This window comes from Coloeus monedula (genome assembly GCF_965178545.1).
Source record: "Coloeus monedula genome assembly, chromosome: 17".
NCBI classification, from domain to species: Eukaryota; Metazoa; Chordata; class Aves; order Passeriformes; family Corvidae; genus Coloeus; species Coloeus monedula.
In genome coordinates, this window is record NC_138797.1 from 11,007,595 (window position 1) to 11,026,452 (window position 18,858).

Here is an 18,858-nt window from a genome sequence, read left to right on the forward strand (position 1 = left end):
GCTTCCCTTTATGGATTAAAGACAATTTCATCTAAAGCAGGGCTTGGAAGTGGAGAGGAACAGTGACAAGGTTCCTCAGGGCTGAAATGACACAGCGCAGCTGTCTAGGAAGATGAGAAGTGGAAAAGCAAACTTCAAGAACTGAAACACTGCATTTCAGCTTGACATTCTGACGCCAGGAGGGTTGTATGAGCACACTGTGTGTGTCTGTCCAGCTCCCCAGCAGCCAGGCTTCCTAGAGCTTTGTCGGAGGGATAAAGGACTCAGATTTACCAAGTTCCCACATGATTTTGTGGAACAGACAGCGGGGGACAGAAAGGGAACATGCATCCGTAAGTCTGATGGCTTCACAGTAACTGGAATCCTTTATTAGACACTGTGAACTCCAAAGAGGGAGAGCAGTGTAGTCCCATGGACAGCTTTGCACAGTTTGTATCTCCTCCTCCACACTAAGGCCAACTATGGCAGGAGGGAAGGCAAAGCAGACCCAAATTCCTCTGCCTCACCTTGTCCAGAGCAAGCCAGGGTTTGGGGATCTGCAGCAGGTGGAGCCTCCCCACAACAGCACAGGAAGAGCCCTGGGAGTGTTCACCTTCAAGCCCACCCCACAGACCAAAAGGACTCCCAGTAACCCCCTCATCCCACACCCACAGGCAGAGGCAGCAGAGTGAGGGGACACAGTGACTTACAGAAATTGTTACCACAAAGACACCCCTGTCCTTCTGTCCGGAGGGAAAAAACCCCTGAACTGAAGCTCACACAGCGAGGCTGGGCAGGTGCCGCCCTGCCCGGAGCCCCAGGGGGGGCTCAAAGCAGAGTCCTGGTTAGCTCTGCAGAGCACCACAACACCTCTGGAAGGATGGCTGCAAAGGCAATGCAAAACATACTGGAACAGTGGAAGGTGTCCCTTCCCCTGGCAGGGGGTTGGAACAAGATGAACCTTGAGGTCCCTTCTAACCCAAACCATTCTGTGATCCTGTAATTTCCAAGCACATCATTACACATGCAGCAGAGGGGGGGTGTTTTCCCCAAAAACATTCACTGGGCATATCTTAAGAGGTGGAGGAAGTCTGGGCATCACCTCCACATGGAAGAAGAGGCAGGTGTGCCATGGTGAGCGCAGCAGAGCATACACCTGTTGGAGAGAATGAAGCAACAGCTCATGGCTACAGGGGGAGGGCAGTGGTGGGTAAATACAGGGCCATATCCTACACTCAGAGATGAAAAAATGTAAGTGGAAACTGATATGCATTAAATTCATGCTTTAATAAAGGAATTAACATAACAGACTCTGTGATACAGCTCTGAGTGCTGGTAAACACCTTGTGAACTCACCACACACACCTACAGCCAAAATTAAACCTGGCAGGAGAGGAAAGGGGCTGATTTGAGCATTCACTCCAGGTTGGGGCTCACAGTGAAATCCCATTAAACACAAAACCAAACCTCACCATAACAAGATATAGGATCTATGCCCCAAATGAGCACATATTCACAATGAAAACTTCATTAAATAAGAAAATTACTATAAATCTGTACAAAAGCCACAATTAACAATTCTTAGGAATCTGTTACGAAAGAATTCTCACTCAACATCTTCAAGTATTTATATCTGTAGTTAAGTGTAGTATTATTGGCTATTTAACTCCATCTGTTTATAAGAAGAAAAGAAGTATTTAAAAAACATTAAAGCCTTTTTTCAGCACATGTGCGACCATGAACATCAGATGTGAAGCTTGCAGACTTTTATTCCCACGCATGTATGTGGCATGCTGGATCAGAACCTACAGTCCGGGAAGGCAAATCACCCCTCAAATCCCTTGAAACACGAAGCTTCTTAAGAGCTGGAGCAGAGAGGAAAAACATTGACATTGCACAAGCTGCTGCATCTGCTCCCTGGCCATCTCCTACACAAACCAAACATCACCAAAGAACCTCAAAACCAACCAAAACAAGCTGAGCAAACAGCAAGTCCAGACCTTCAGGCTATTGGAAACAGTTTCCTCTGCTTCATGAAACGGATCCTCTGTTGTACATTTTTAGGAGTGAAGGTGCTAAACGGTTTTAATGCTCCTTCAGACTCGGTGGAATATTGTACAAACATGGCAGAACAGCTGACAAGGAGGTCAAGAACCACTGAGGCAGGCAAAGAGCTGGCAAGGTCTGAAAATAAGTCTTGAGGGCTGGAAATAAACGAACCAGAAAACATAGCCTGTCCAACTAACGTTTCAATTAACTGCCCCACAAAGCCCAGTGGTTTCCAGACAAGCTGCACTGCAACATGCCCTGGCTGTCTGACATTAAAGGCAAAGCAACCCTGCCCTAAGTGGGAAATGGGTTGGACCTGACACATCAAACCTCACACCATGGACCTGCAGAAAAGAGCCCCCCCCCGGCCACTCCAAATTACCAGCAAAGGCTGAAAAATATGCACTGGGAAATATTTGTGCTGTTCTGGCAACTGAGAAACGAGGGCCTTTGAAACAGTCATGGACACAAAAATCTGTGGAAGACTATAAAGGGTCTAAAAGTGGTGGGAAAACCTGGGGAAGAGCAGCTCTAAAGGGTTTTATTCTCTAAGAAATCAGTAGGTAATTTGTAGTCTTAAGAACTCTAACAAGAATTACAAAGCAACCTCTGTGGGGATGAAGAGAACTAATTACCCAGCACTTTGCACCTCTGAGAACAGAATCTCTACACAAAGGTTCATACTGGTCAGAGACACATTTTGGCTTTTTATCCCAGTCTGAAGCCCAACCTACTTTGCTTACAGGAGGAGAGGCAACTACACTCTGACATCGTGTGAAATCCATATACTCATCTCTTTTAGAGAAACAGCACTTTTGCTAGGAAAAAACTCCTGGTAAGGTCCAGCCTTTCACAATAACAAACAGAAGTCACACAGTAGTAGAAAGGCTTGGCAAATTAGGTCATGCTGTCTTACATTAAAAACCATTGTCTTTAATAAACACTTAAGGAATTCAAACAAGGAGACAGATCAGTTCTCCTCTTCTCTTTCAGTAGGGACATGACCAGAATCAAAGCAAAGTGCAAAAATCCCCGTTGCTCCAAGATAGCCCTGAACATCAGATAAACCCAGGAACAGGACACAGCCTGTCCGTGAAGATGAGTAATTCAGTCTTCCTCTTTATAGTAACCAAGAGCTGGATCTCAGTGAGTTTACTAGAGATGATTAAAAAACCATGGAAGAGTGAGACAGGGGCCAGCTAAATCATCCCAAAAGAAATTTATTCAGTTCTCCAAGCCACCAAAGCTGGCTCCCAGCAGACAGGGCAGTGCCATCTCTGCTGGCTCAGGTGCTTGCCGTGCTGCTCTCACTCTGCTGCTCCCTCTTCTCCATCAGGCTCTGCTGCATTCTCAGAGCCTTCAGCTTTTTCTTCTGGGACCTCAGCATCGTTTTCTTCAGGACAAGTGGGTGTCATGCTCTGCTCATGACTCTCTGGAGCTTGCTTCTGGTCTGTGTCTTCTGCTTGCCCTTTTTCACCTGCATTTTCTGCCTTTTTCTGCTGTCCTACCCCATCTAGTTCACTTTTACCCCCCAGGAGTTTGCTGTTGCAGTGCTGCTGATCACCCCCTGCTGAGTCTTGATCTCCACTCGACTTCCAGCCATCCTTGACTGGAGCAGTGCAGCCAGTCCTGGGGAGCCTGGAAGCAGCCGGGGGTCTCACAGTCCCACCATCTGCATCACCACTACCACCACTCCCTTTCTCACTTGGCACTTCCACAGCTGTATTTTTCTCACTGACATTTTCTTTTCCACCCTCACCGTTAGCTGCAGATGGATTTGCCTTGGCACCAGAGGCTGAGGGCCCCATGCTCAGGTTTATGGCCAAGTTGACTGGTTTGTTTCTCAATGTTCTTTTATCAACCTTCCTGCGTTTCACAGCTGCATCCATGGCCTCTGGCGCTGCCGGCTCTTTGGTGCTTGAAACATCTTCCTTCAGTGCTTCCTGGTCCTCTTCTGCCTGGGATTCCGGGCCTGAGGGGGGGATCTCTGCATCAATTGCACACTCTCCCAGATTATGGGAAATGTTTTCAATATCAGCAGAGTTTTTCAGCGATCCATCCCCTTTAGCATCTGCCATATTTGCACTCAGTTTTCTCTTCTTGCTCTCCTTTGTGCAATCATTCTCTGCTGTACCCTGCACTTCTTCAGCTTCACTTTTTAAGTCCTTCTCCTCCAGCTGGGCAAATGAAGCCTCTTTCTCCTCTTCATCATCTCCTCCCTTCAGAACACATTTGCTTATCTTCTCCTTTACATGCTCATCACTCATTTCAGGCTGCAACTCTGCAGCATCTCCAGCTTTCTGTTCCACCTCTGGAGACTGGTTCTGATCCTTCCCCACAGAATCACCACATTTTTGACATGGAGTGTCCTGTTTATCCTCAGGCCTTTGGTGCAGCTGTGGCTTGGCAGAGCGGGGTCTGTACTTCTGGAGTTTGTCGTGAGGCCCCCACACGAAGCTGCCCGGAGGTCTGAAGTGTTGCCAAGCATAGTGGACGAGTTCTCTCCTCTTCTCTTTGCTTCTGACAGTGAACAGGAAGTAATCCAAGGCACTTCTCTTGACATTTGGTAATGTCCCCTCAACAAGAGTTTCTGTGAGGAAAAACTTCACCAAGTGCACTTGATAGTCTTCATATCCCATCTCCCCCAGGCACTTCAGGATGCGAGTAATCCTCAAATTGTTGTGGCTGAACCTGAAGGAAACAGATAAGCAAAGATGTCAAGGGAAAGTCTTACAAGTCCCTGAGCCTCTGGGGCATCTGCAAAACGTTTTATCATTTACTGACTACGAGCCATTAAAGACTATTTGACAATGCAGATGGGAGCACAGGTGGACTTACTTTTAATGCACCCACTGCTGCTGTTTGCCTTGAGCAGCTCCTTCCTAACCCTCCTTGGGCTGATAGGATTCATCATCTCAACTGCTTGGAAAGGTCTGGGCTTTCTGGATCAGCCACCAGTAGACAAGAGCCACCACACTGGGGCAGATATACAAGTCCTGCCCCTGACAGAGACCCTACAGGGTAAGCATGTAGTGTAGAGACCACAGACATGAAAGAATGATGCCAAAACCTCAGGACTTAAGCCACACACAGCTGGTTTTTCCTTTTTTTAATACTTGACTGACTTCAAGTTGTTTTTTCTTTTGTGATTATGCCCACTCCTTTCAAGAGGTTACTATCACCAGGAAGGGTCATTACTCTGCAAAACCTGCAGTAATATAAAAACATCCCATTTGCAGAGCACTTTTCAAACAAGGACTCAAAGCATTTTACACACATTAAGGATGCTTCATAAACAGTCAGGAAACCATATGGAAAGACTTCTATTTTGTAGCTTAACAGAATAAAAGTTAAAAACACTTTCACTAGACAACATTTATCAACAGAAGTCTCCATTCCTCAGTGTCTGAGGATTTCTTTGATTTTGATGTCCCTCCCCCTGCAGAGAAGTGCCTGGCTGCAGTAAGTGATCAACAGCATCAACACACTCACCTGTTCAAGTTTTCAAATCGTTCACGCCAATTCTCTGCTCTCTTAAGTTCTCCAGTTTCTTCGTTGACCAGATGTATTCCATAAAATCCCAGCATGAGCTTGTAAGCACGGATAAACCTGTCCATAACTTCCTTGGACTTCCTAAAGGCCTGAAAACAAGACACAGCAATTAGCAGATGGTGCAACTCCCTAATTACCTGCACCTGTTTAAGTGGCACTTGAATTATAAACAAAGATTGATTTTATCACTAAGCATTTCACTTGCTGACACAAGAGGCAAACGCTTCACCATGAGCACTGTGCACACTGAAAACCCAAGGAAACAATGGAAAAAACCACCAGACTTCAAATACAATGTATTTAGGGGAAATCCTAACATCCTTCAGATCTCCAAAAAAAGAGAGACCAAAGCTTTAAATAAATACCTGGATTTCTTGACAGGTGAGTGGCCTGGCACGCCAGTTCATCCCGTGTTCACGTAAAGGGAACAGCCTGAAAGGAAAGAAATTTTCAGGCCAGATGAGCAAAGATGACATCCAACCCAGGGTACCCAACTTGTTAAAACTGAAAAAAGATTCCAGAACTTGTGATACCACAGGCATCACCTGGGGAACTCCCATCCTTATGGACACAGAAGTAGTCTTCTAGTAAATCCCTTCCATAAAAGCATTGTCTACACTAATAACAAAAAACTTTGTTTATGTGGATCTTTCTCCTTGCCCCAACTTTGTGCTCCAAGACCATGAATGACTGAGATCTCTTGCCACAGCTGCACTGGAAACCTGTGTTTTCAGGAGTTCCAGTGCATTGCTTCCCGAGGAATACAACTCAATTAACTGAAGTAATTCTGGGCCTTGTGTGAAGCTGAAATCAGGAGCACAGATCCACCTGACACTTCAAAGAGGCACAACTAGAGAGAGGCACTGTGTTCATGCAGACAATTTACCACTGTATGTAAGAATGGTTTTCTTCCAGCATTTCATACTTGTCCCACCAAGATGAAAGCAGAGTTTCAATAAACACACCTGCAAGGAAAAGGAAAAGGTCAGGCAAGAAAGGACACCAAATTGAAGTTAGCCAGTTACTCTACATGGCTCACTACCCAGACCCAGATATTTACACACAGGCATTAGCTAATTTTGACAGGACAACCAGCCAGAAAAAAAAAATCTTACTTTTCTACCACCAGAGTATTAAAGAAAATACAGCAGGAACATTTTAAAATGGTCACTCTTGGTGGGTTTTTGTTTGGCTTGGGTGGTGGTTTTGGTTGGTTGGTTTTTTATTAATTGTCTCACATGGATGAAACTACTCTCTCATCAATTCAACCAGCTGCAGCAGATGGCATCGAACAGCCATCACACAAGGTACTCACCGTGGGGCACAAAAGCAATCTCATTTTTATAAAAGCTTAAATTCCACATCTCTTCTTCCTCCTCATTTTCTGGTTCTTTCAAATCCTGGAGATGAGAACAAGAAATGAACATGCAGCAACCTTTTAAAAGGCAGTAATCACTCCAACACTTCTCCTTGCTTTCCCTCACATTTCCTACATATTTCAAGCTAAATCCTCGAAATGTGCTTTGGGAAGTAGCAGCTTGTTTCTGATGCACCCACACACACACACATCATCCCTTCCCCCTCACAGATGAACCCTTTGAAGGTGCTGAGCCTGTAAATGCAAAGGCAAAAGGATGCTCCCAAATCTAGGAAATGTTCCTGAAGTCAGAAGTGATGAGGAGGAGCCCCAGGAGCACGTACTGGGTAATGGTTTCTGTATCTCTGCAGGTCTCTCGCCGCAGTCCAGTTGCGCCTCCCACTGCACTGGAGAGAAGAGACAGAGCAGAGACTCAGAATAAAATCACATTCTGTAAAATAAACAATGTCCTGACTGAATTCAACACCTCCCACAGGTTCCCCTGCATGTGCCCTGCACTCCCAGCACCCCCAAAACCAGCCAGATTGGTGCTGTAGTCATGTCTCTGCATTCCTGAAGACAAATTTAAACCAAGAGAAGTTAACACCATCTCCTGTAACCAAAACACTTCTTTTTCCTTCTCATCTTATTAATCAAGGTTTTTATGTTTTCTGTCTATCTTTTATCCCAGCTGGGTTTACCAATAAAAATGATCAGAACAAGCTCCAAAATATGAAGATCCCAAATATGAAAATTTCATTGTTTTTCTTTACCTCAGAGGTTTTAAAACAAGACATGTCTCTGAGCTGCTATAAACCCTAGTGGAGACAGAGGCTAGACTTTAAAGTGGTAGAATTTAGGATGCAGAAATATCCCTTGAATTCAAGATTCTCACTCCCTGTAGACATTACTGAAAAAAAAGTTTTCTCCATTTTTGCTTTATGCTCAAGATCAGCCCTGCTGACTCAGACAGTGGACAGCAACAGAGCCACATCATCACATAAGATATTTATTTTATTGGACTTTTCTTCCAATCATAATCTTCATTATCACCCATCTTTCCATGTAACCAAACCTTATGTCAAGCCTACCTGAAAACTCCCCCAAGACAGCAGTGAGGAATTTGAGCCTTGATCCTGCAAATAAAAAGCATTTAGTTGGAACATTTTGAAACCAATCTTCACTAAGAAAATAAAAAATAGATACAAAATGAGAATACCCACAGCAGTGACTCACACGATCCCTATTAGTTGCCAAGTGACAGATTTACCAGGTTACAGCTGAATTCACTGTATTTTATGCATAATTCAAATTGCTACAGAGAAAAACCTATGGTGCCATATGACTAGGCACCAGGTTCTCATCACAGATGTGCTAGATTCATTCCAAGTGTCACATTTAGACAGAATTCACAAAGAACAGCTTCATTTCCTCCTCTGAACTTTATGGAAATAGAAGTTGCAAGTATGACTTAGCTTAAAGTGCACTTTAACTGAATTATATACATTTTTTTTATACATTTGATTACCTTAATGATTAGAGATTTTGTTACACTTCACAAGCAACACAGACAGGTTTAATCTTGCTGAGTGCTGAACCATCTTATCCCAAACCATGACAGCATTTTACAGCATTCTATCAATTGAGAACCACCAAAAGGAACAAGACTGCTCATGAAAAAATGGCACCCAAAGCACAGCACAGCCAGAAGGTTCAATGCCAGCTCACAGAGAGAACAGGGAAGTTGGGAAATGGGGGTAAGATATGCAGAATCTTGCAAAATAAGCATTGGAAGAAATTTAGAAGACGTAAGCAGCAAAAACTCCAAGTTATTTCATAACCTCATTTGATATTTCTTATCACATGCACAGAGAAAAATAAAACCACTTTCTAACAAACACTGATCACTGATTCATTAATTATTAAGGCAGGAACTGGTCTACATTTGTAGCACCTTGCTGTTATGAAGTCACCCATTCAGCTGCCCTGATGACAGTTATGTGGCATCAATGACAATTTTGTTCCCAATTACAAAATAACTGATTCCCAGAAATTCTTTACATTTAAGGTTCTAAAATAACATCCTTGAACACAGTCAGGTGGGACAGGAGTACAGTAGACTGGGTTCCACTTAGGAAAAGAACTGGTTTGCTAAAGAGTCAGTGAAGATACGGAGACAGATGCAATGCCATGGTGTAAGGGGCTGCAAGGCTCATCCAGAAAGAAGCTAGATCCAGGGAAAAGGCAGTCTGGAGCACAGCAATCGGGAGAACAAGATGGGGAAGCAAAGAGAGCAAACCGCAGCTTTGCTCCTCCAAGTTGGTGTTGTCTCTGGGTCTCCACAAACTTCCAACTTAAGGCCTTTCTTTCCAGGTAAGACACAAAAACTAAACAGTGAGGCTGAAACTTCCCTGTAGAAATCAAACACCTTTTTGCCTCACAAAAAAACTCAGTGGGTTTCACCCTCCAAACCTGCATTACACCAGGCAGAACATGCATTGCTGCAGGAAGAGTGAGGGAAGCAGAGAACACAGCCAGGAGAGGGTGACACAAACAGGATCTGGCCGAGAAATCAGCTGGAAATCCGCTGTAACCAGAAGGGATGTGGATTGTGAACAAGGCACAGGAATGAGAAAGATGATAAGAGTCCAGAAGAGCAATTGAAACCTTTTGTTGATGGAGATTCAGAAGAAGGCAGGACCATGGGGTTTGTTACTGAAACACCTGAACATGAACTCTAGGTGTTACAGCAACCTCAGAGGGAACTTTTTAAAATGAACACAACCCCCAAAGTTTTCAAAGCTCTCTCGTGGAAGCTGAAGGCACTGAAATGCAAAAGAGCTGGAAAGACACACCTGCAGGAACTAGGCCGTGAACACTCTCAGAGACACAAGTGAAATGCAAAGACCAAAGCAGAATTTGAAGTTTGTTTTGAAAGTGCATAGTGAAAATAACAATAAAAAACTCTAACCTCAGTACTAAAGAAAGACATTAGACGCTTCAGGTGTAAAGAAAACCATCCAGGCTGAGGGGAGAAGAATGAGAATTAGTATAAAATAAGCAGAAGTAGGAACAAGTTTGGGAAATTGATCCACGGCTTTGACAGGCTGCAAAGGCGTAAATGGGCAGCAGAAGATTTACTGCTTCTTTGTGCACTCATTCTCAGTGCCCTTACAAATTTTCAGGCACTGTCAGACAGAGGTGACTACACATTCATCACTGAAGGAAGAGCTCCTCTTTAAAAATGCAGAACAATATTCCAGGGGCTGTAAGTCTCAGGGACAACAACATCCTCCTTTGTAAGGCAAAGCTGGGAAAGTCCATTCACTGGGTGAAAAAATGGTCCTTGCTTTTACAGTTGTCACAATCCAGAGCTGCTCTAAGAAAAAAAAAAAAAGAACCTCAAGAACAAACACATTCAAACAGAATAATGGGAACGTTCTGGAGTTATCAAAGCTTGTGAACTCCAGCCATGTACAAAACAAAGTTGATAGGGTGCCCTCAAACAGCACAAAACAAAGGAATTCACTGCCTCTTCCCTTCAGAATTACAACTATTCCGCCCAAAACACCTTTGGCCTTTCCCAGATCTATGCACACAAAGAATTTATTCTTCCTTCAAGAGTGGTTATTTCTATATTTTAATGCTTATTAAGCAAAAAAGAAAGCTTAGTATTAAACTCCTTTAAAACTATATTCATTAGAAAGCTTTATTTTAAAAACAAGCATGAATAGCTGAAATGAAGCTCGAAGTGAAGGACTGGTTTCCCTTTCCCAGAAAGGGGAGGAGTTAAAGGACTGTAGTGTGTTTTGCCTGACATAGGAACTACTGAAAAGCAAAAAGTTGCATTTACCAAAGCAGTGCTGGAGAAGAAATTACTGGCACCCAATGGCAAACTGAAAAACACTGATGCTAAGAACAGGAACCTCAGATAAGACTAACTAATTCCTTTTATTTCAAATAAACAGTATTTTAAGGCACCAGACACAAGTGCTCGTGTTTTGCAGCACCTTGCTCAAAACTGCACACATACCTCTAGTTTTCAAAACACAGCATTTTTTGGTTTTCAAAGTTGCTCTACACAAGCTCCCTGAGAAATTAAACATGTCTAAGACACATAAAGAGTTACAGCTCATTTTAAAAACTGAGCAGATGTTATGTAATGGCTTTTTATTGATGACACAGAAGAGTCTGGGGAAGGCCACCACACAAAGCTGAGGATACCAACCACAAACTTAAAAGCAAGAACATCAATGCCATAATGTCAAATCCAGCGGCCATCAGCAGCGGTGAACAGGCAGGTGCCACACACAAAGCAGACCTGTATTTATGGGATAAAGTACCCACATCATAGGGAACGGTGCGGAAGAACGTATTAAAACCCAGCTCATGGCAGTGCAATGGATCTTGAGGAGTCACTAAGTGACAGCATCTCTCTGCCCCCCTCCTCCAGGGGGATTTGCTTCCGCAGAGGACAAATTCTGTGCTGAGGATGCCCCCGAGGGCCGCGGTGCCTCCCCCGGCCCCGAGCTCGCCGTTCCGCTCCCGGGCAGCGGCTGTGCCCGGGAGACCAGGGAAGGAAGGGTCGGGAAGGGGCTCCGGCTGCGGGGCCCGGCCAGAAAGGTCTGGAAGGGGTCCCGTCCCGCCCGCAGGCTCCGCTCTGTCCCCGTGCCCCCCACACGCACCTGGCTGTGCCGGCAGCCCCCCGCCCGGCCCTGCCCCGGCTGCTCCCCCGCATTCTCCGGCTCCGCCGCCGCTCCCTCCGGCTCGCCGCCGCCATCCTCCTCGTCGTCCTCCTCCCCCTCCCAGGTGGAGTCGTACGTCCAGAGGTTCGCCTCGTCCTCCGCCTCGTCCTCCTCCGCCCTGGAGGTGAACCAGGCCGCCATGGGGCGCGGCGGGGAAGGGGAACGGGAAGGGGAACGGAAAGGGAAAGCGAAAGGGATGGGGATGTGGCGGCGGGACTACCCGCCCGCCCGCGCGCACAAAGCCCGGGCACGTGTGGGGGGGAACGGGGGACGGAAGCGCGAGCACGCCCCGCCCCCTTCCTGCGGCGCCGCGCCCCATTGGCTGCCGCCCGCGCGGCCCCTGCGCCCGCCCGCACCGCTCCTGCGGCGCCGGGAGCGCCCCCGGTCCGGGCCCCGCTCGCATTCCCCGGGCAGAGCGGGAGGGAACGGCGCTCCTCCAGCCAAAGGAACAGAACAGCAGCGTCCCAAAGAGCCAAGGGCGGCAATGAGCGGCTGCGCTGGGGTCTGCTAAAGCATTTACATTTGCCGATACTCAACTTCACATCCGAACAATTCCTAAAAAATCTGCGTTGCGGGAGTGACCGCGAAATCCCCAAGTGGGCTTTCCTTGCTACGAGGTTGGTGCTGAGTGGTTGCACCAGTACACGCTATTGTCGACATATTTTTACTTTAAGCTACAAAAACATTTCATTAGTAGAGCAAAAGTTTTTGAATGAAACCCCAGGGATGAGGAGGATTTGCCCACAGGGATGTGAGACTTGAGAATTAAAAAATCTGCACTTTATGGCCAAAATCTATGTAGGTCATCACAAAGTAACCAGCACTTTAATGCTAAATTACTTTCAAAATAAGTTGGGCCAGATTTTAATCAAGTCACACAACAACTGCCATTTGGTAAAATAAAAACAAGTCAAATTTATTCTTTGTATAAAGCAAGAGAAGCAAATTAGGCAGACAAGAACTTGGCTGTGTACCTAGAATAAAGCAAAAACTAGAAGACTCCTAGTGCCTCACCATGAAGGCAATACTGCGAGATCAAGCAGTAATTCTTCTTTTTATTAACCGATAGTTAATATAGTGAAACAAATTCAGTACCATTTCAACCTGCTTCATTCACCATGCAACAAGTGTTTGTTGACTGCGATCCATCTTTTGACATCACAAAAATAGTAACTTCATCAAATCTCAATGTTCTAGCATATAAAAGATAAGCATTACAATGTCAGCAAGATTCTTCAGTTGTAGAACAAAACAAACATTTTGGAAAACCAATTCCATTCACATCTACTAAAACTGCTTTAAAAAAATAAATAATTAAGTACAAACCCCATTATACGCTACTGTATTACAAATGGACGAAGCAACACCTCCACTTGCATGCACAGCTCAGCTGATCCCTTACAAAACCATGTGTCATCACCAGATATTTTATTTAGGACATTTATTAATTATTTTAGTTAGGGGCATTTTAATTTTCACTTTACTGATGGTTGTAAAATGTTATGTCAAAAAGGGTGAAACGAGGTCCTCCAGCAAAGAGAGTGAAAGAATACTTCAAATGCAGTAGTTACCTGCATTTAGAATTTTAGTTTTACTGAACCAAAAAATTGAGACATTTGATACAAATGGAAGGGAAATGGCTAAACATTACCCACAAATGGTCTGTAATACTCACAGACAGCAAAGGCAGAAAAAGCAACCCCACATTTACAGAAATCACCTCTGCTTTTGAAGGTCTGAGGCCCTGTGCCCCACTGGGCACTCGTTCCACGAGCTGTGCTGACACAGAGTGTGTTGCTGGTTTGAAATGCAGCCCTGGCACTGTCACACCCACCCTCCCCCAGTGCCAGCTTTGTCCCCTTGCCCCAGGAAGGTGCTTCCTTGCTGCTGCTCAGAAAACACGTCAGGAGAGACAAAGCCAATGTGCAGATTCCTCAAATACTGGCTCAGATATCTTTTACTTCCTCCAAAGTAGCAACTGTGCTGCTCCTTGTTTTTCCTGCTTCCTCCTCCCATCCCAGAGTTTTTCACTGCTCCTCCTCAGCTCTATGTCCTGCGTCGTTTGGCGGCGCTGGGACTCGAGGGGTTGCTGTTGGCATTTAGAACCTTCTCGGTGACTCTGTTGCGCTTCCTCTTATCAGACCCTTCTTTGGATCCAGGATCTGATGAAGTTTTCTCTTTCTCTTTGCTGCTTGGCTTTTCAGTTGTTTTTCCTAAACTTCCAGAGGGTGCAAAAACTGAAATAGGATCAAAGTAATGATTCCAGATCAGAGTCATACACATAGGCAAACAATAGTGATATCAAACTTCTTTATATTCCATAAAACTTCTCAAAACAATCAACTCTCAACATCCTTGTCCACCATTTAAGTCTTACTTTCAGTTCTAAAGGAAAAATCTCTGAAAAAGGCACATCTTGCTTTTATTATTTGCTTTAAAGACAGGCATGTATTTTGACAGGCTAAAAATCAAACTCATTAAGTGGAAGTAAACAGCACTTAATATTAAAATACTTAAAAGGAACATTTACACAAACATAGGACCAATCTATGAAATATATAATCAGCAGCAATCATTACATTTGGTATCATAGATTTTAAAACTGAACACCCAAAATGTGAAATTTAATATATTTTAAAATACATTTTAGATCTTTTATTACAATCTTTAAACACCACTTATTCAGTGATATAAATATGATGAAATTATATTGTTAGCAGTTGGCTTGGTCTGGTAAGATAAACAGCAGGATCTCTACTGTTCACATTTGACTTGTTCTACAGCAAAGTGTTAGGAAAACAAGCCTTTTATTTAAAAGCAGCACGATAATGAGAATAAAATAAAATAAACACTCTGCCCACCTTCCCATTTCAGCACGCAATTTTACAATCTTTTTTGATTTATAGGCCCTATTTCCCCCATGACTACAAAGTTCCCAACACGGCATTTAAGTTCAATAAAATGAGACTCAGCTTTCTTCCAGAGATCCTCAGATTCCTTCAGACTCCCAGGGGTTTTTCAAATACATATTAAAGCAAAAAATCTCCAAAGCTATACAACTTTGCACAGATGAATTAGGAGCAAAGAAGAAATCTTTTCGATAAGCAGCTGCTTACTCTGTGCACTCTTAAATTAGTCAAGTTCTTAGCATGAGCACAGGCTAAGTCTGAGTACAAATCACAAAGTACACTGCATTTGGATTTACATTTTAACATTAATTTCTCAATTACAGTTGGTTTTTAATCTCGTATTACACAGTAGAGAGTTACAAAATTACCTTCTTCAGGACCTGCATGCGTTTCCATCTCTTCTTTTAAAATTTCCTCTTTCACTTCTTCTTCCATCATTACTTTTCCTACAGAAAGGATTGTTATTAATGGTTAGGTGGTTTTAGGGAGAGTTTTGTTTAAGATTCTGAGATGAGATTAAAGCAACCAAGAATCAGCGACTACAGTCACATCTTACCTTCTCTCACTTCTTGAATCATTTCGTCAGGAAGAGCAAAATTCTTCTCTATATTAGGGAATGGAAGAATCTCAGATTCATGCTTAGAAAGAAAAGAAGGATCTCTGTGAGTGACTGGTAAAGACTTTAATTTGAATTTTGACAGACATTCTTAAGTTCTATTTTACATGCAATTAGGAGCTAAATAATTCTTAACAAGACACTTCAGAAGTTAGAGAAGCAGGAGGCTTCTGGTATCGAACTGATTACTAAGGTCAGGATACCTGAGATCACAACTCATGGTCATTTGAGATCATTTTTGGAATCCAAACATAGCAAATTCTTATGTAAACACACTGTAACTTTCTCATTTGACACTTATGTACGTATCTAAACATTTTCTGGATCAGCATTTAGGCAACTTTAATAAACAAAGTCAGAACATGGTATCAAAAAACCCCCAAAAACCCTCAGAAGCCACTGCAGGTTTTATTGTCTCCTACCTAATTTACTTTTACTCAGGGAAAACTCCATCAACTCACTGGAATGACACCTAATTCTAAGTATCATGGAAGGTACAACAGGCCCAGTGATTTTGGCCTGTCAAACTTCTGAACTCAATGAAACCACATGGCAGCACCGACCCTTTATACTCACAAGAGCCTGCATATCATACATGGTGCTCAGATGGTCCCAGATCACTTTAGATGAGATCTGCCGTCCGATATTCTGGCTGAATTTATCCCGGATACAAATCATGTGGAAATGGCGATTCACACCTGGGGGAAGAACCCAGTGCAATTAATGCTGCTAACAGTGTTATTTATGACATTTAGAGATATACGTAAGCTTATTTACTTATGAATTTAAAAAGCCATGTTGTTACAAGGAACACGTACATTATAGGAGAGACAGCCGGCAGCTGGGCAGGCTGATTTTTCACCTTACACTGCAGGTGCTATTCTCTGGGGAGCTGAGGGTGCCCCTGTGGGTAATTCTGACACACAGAGCTTTTAGAGAGGCTGTGTGAGAAACAACTGGAGGATAGTATTAGGAGTGCTGTGTCCAGTTCTGCGCTCTTGAGTACAAGAGAGACACGGAGCTCCTGGTACGGGTCCACCAAGGACAACAGAGATGAAGGAACTTGAGTATCTCTCTGACAACGAAAAACTGAGGGAGCTGGGCCTGTTCAGTCCCCAGAAGGGATGTCTAAGAGGGGACCTCAGCAACGTTTATAAATATCTAAAGGGGGGTGCCAAGAGGATGGATCCAGACTCTGCTCGGCGGTGCGGAGCAATAGGACATAAAGCAATGCGCAGAAACTGATGCACAGGAAGCAGCACTGCCCAGAGAGACTGCGGAGCCTCCCTCACTGGAGATATTCCAGAACGGTCGGGACACAATCCCGTGCCAAGTGCTCCGGGATGACCCTGCCTAAGCAGACGACCCCGCCTAAGCAGACGACCCCCTGTAGTCCCTGCAGCCTGACCCGCTCTGTGATGCTGGGGAAGCGCAGGGCAGGCGGTCACACGGCGGCTCAGCGGCCCGGCCGGGCCCGGCGCCCCCTCTCACAGGCCCCGCCGCAGCCCCCGGCCCCGGGCTGGCTGCAGGGCGGCCGCTGAGGCCGCTGGAGCCGCTCGGGAGCCCCCGCCCGGCCCCCGCTCCCCGGCCCGGCCCCCGCCGCTCCCGGAGGCCGCGGCCCGCGCTCACCTACGGGTTTGTGGCCCAGCATGGCGTGGAATAGGCAGACCTCCACCTCCGGGCTCCACACCACCGCCGCCTCCTCCGCCGGCGCCCCGGGCTCCGGGCCGGCCGCCGCCGCCGCGGCTGCAACAGCGGCAGCGACCGCCGCGGCCGCCCCAGGCCCGGCCGCGGGCAGCGGCGGCTTCTCCACGGCGGCGGCCGAGCCGCCCTCCGCCTCGCTCATCCCCACCGCGCCGCGCCCGCAGCGGCTCCTGCCGGCCGGGAGCCGGGCACAACTGCGCTGGGGCCGGGGCTGGGGCGGGGGAGCCTCGGGGGGGGCCCTCAGGTTCGGGGGATTCCTCTGGACGGGGCCGCCCCGCGCTCGCAGCGCCGGAGGCGGGAGCTGAGCACCGGGACCCAGCCCTGAGGGACGGGGCGAGGCCGCGGCACTGCCCGTGAAGAGCCTCGTGGACTTCTGGGAAGAGCGTTGTGGACCACTGGGAAGTGGCTTCGGAACCTCTGGGGAAAATTATGGGCCTCTGGGTGTTCCTTATGGGCCTCTGGGAACAGCTTTTTGGGCCTGGGGGAAAAGGACCACTGTCATGTTTCAGGGTCTCTTGGGCCAGTTGTGGAGGCAGGGCAACGCTGCGATCCCAGTGGGCTCCGTAGGGCTCTCTGGATTCTGAGATCCCTGGGACTGGGTGCCGGCACTGGGGAGTCACAGTGGGGGCTCAGGGCACGACCTGCTGCCCAGGAAGCCTCGGCTACCCTAGTGCTCACCCTCTTAGTCTGGGAAGTGTTGGCCAGTCCAGTGTTTGCCCTCAGGACCCATCCTCATCCAGCCCAAGGAGCTGCCACAGTGGGAAGTTGTGCTGGGAAAAGTCCCGGGCACTGCAAATCCCCCCCGATTCCTCTTCTTCGGATCATTTTATATCAAATATCAACCTGGCATGGATGCTTAACAAATAACCGTGCCTGGCTTGGTTACAAAATGCAGAACCCACCAGCTTTTCCCATCATTTAAAATGTAAAAAAAAAAAAAAAAAGTTTGGGAAGAAAGAGAATGTATCATTCCCTCCGAGATTAGGGGTTTTTGCCTTGTTAGGTATAATTAGACACACAGGCATGAAATGGGACTGCTGTTGCTTAGGTGATAGGGTTTTCCAATTGCTCATTCCTCATTGAAGATTTAATCCATTTTGTGACATTAAAAGTGTTTCAACAGCAAATAATGATCACATCATATGCAAGGAATGAGTGTTCTGAGTGAATAATAAAGCAGTGGGGGCAAACACAAGCAGAGACATTATTTTAATGCAAATTATCCACATAATAAAAAGCAGGAAGGGAAAGATACAATTTTCTGAAATTGAACTTTCTGTACCTGTTGATACCCAAAGAGCTGACTCGTGTCATTGTTTTGGCCTTGATGTAATTTATACCCCAAACAGGTTAATCTAACATTAAATAAACATTTGAAATGAGTTAAACCCGAAACCTCATGTGTGAAGCCTTGGGAAGGTTGGTAGTGTGAGTTCTGGACACGAATCCCCTTTTTCCAGTGGGGTTCAGTCTGGCCTCTTGGAATGGAAAGGATTCTGTGACTCCAGTCTGGCTTAGATGCTGTGGAAGTTCTCCAGGAATAGCTTCCTCTGAGAGCTCCAGAGTGACAAGAGATATTGTTTGAATGACTTCTCCGCAGCAAGACTACAGGAATCTCCAGAAATTTCCCTTCTGCCTGCTGTCACCATTGTACCTGTGTCCTGCTTGTGCTGGACCTGCCTTCACGCAGCCCAGGCTCCACACTGATTTCCTCGTTTTGAGCCAAAATTACCTATCAACAGGATTTTACCAATCTCAAACTGAAGTCCTCATGTTTTTGGAGACAAACCCAGGCCTCTTAAACCTTTCAGTGTTTATTTGATCTATGCTGCTACCTAGTCCTCAGCTGCTACTGAGAGAAAGGGTTATGATTTCCTGTGATGGCTGCACAGCAGGAGGAAATGAGTTCCTGAATAACTAAATCCCTGTTTTCATACATGTTTCTAG

General features: G+C 45.7%; 2 protein-coding genes across 2 annotated transcripts; both read right to left on the reverse strand.

The window, feature by feature from the left end:
• Positions 1 to 1,247: 1,247 nt before the first annotated feature.
• Positions 1,248 to 11,921, reverse strand: OGFR (opioid growth factor receptor). The gene is made up of 8 exons (XM_082292569.1): positions 11,623 to 11,921; positions 8,029 to 8,073; positions 7,282 to 7,344; positions 6,896 to 6,980; positions 6,467 to 6,545; positions 5,946 to 6,012; positions 5,521 to 5,669; positions 1,248 to 4,719 (listed from the first exon to the last, which is right to left on the reverse strand). Exons 1-8 carry the CDS (start codon positions 11,821 to 11,823, stop codon positions 3,336 to 3,338), a joined length of 2,073 nt encoding a protein of 690 aa, XP_082148695.1. The 5' UTR covers positions 11,824 to 11,921; the 3' UTR covers positions 1,248 to 3,335.
• Positions 11,922 to 12,628: 707 nt separating this feature from the next.
• Positions 12,629 to 17,053, reverse strand: MRGBP (MRG domain binding protein; the record flags this gene model as incomplete). Its single annotated transcript, XM_082293082.1, has 5 exons — positions 12,629 to 13,919; positions 14,960 to 15,037; positions 15,148 to 15,229; positions 15,784 to 15,905; positions 16,837 to 17,053. 5 exons carry the CDS (start codon positions 17,051 to 17,053, stop codon positions 13,729 to 13,731), a joined length of 690 nt encoding a protein of 229 aa, XP_082149208.1. The 3' UTR covers positions 12,629 to 13,728.
• Between the last annotated feature and the right edge of the window lie 1,805 nt (positions 17,054 to 18,858).

What these genes read in the sequence shown, in the direction of transcription:
- OGFR (XM_082292569.1), bottom strand. Translation starts at nt 11,823, where the DNA reads ATGGCGGCCTGGTTCACCTCCAGGGCGGAGGAGGACGAGGCGGAGGAC. An exon ending in GATACAGAAACCATTACCCA is followed by an intron (nt 6,981 to 7,281) that starts GTACGTGCTCCT and finishes TCTCATCTCCAG; the next exon opens with GATTTGAAAGAACCAGAAAA. An exon ending in TCACCTGTCAAGAAATCCAG is followed by an intron (nt 5,670 to 5,945) that starts GTATTTATTTAA and finishes TCTTGTTTTCAG; the next exon opens with GCCTTTAGGAAGTCCAAGGA.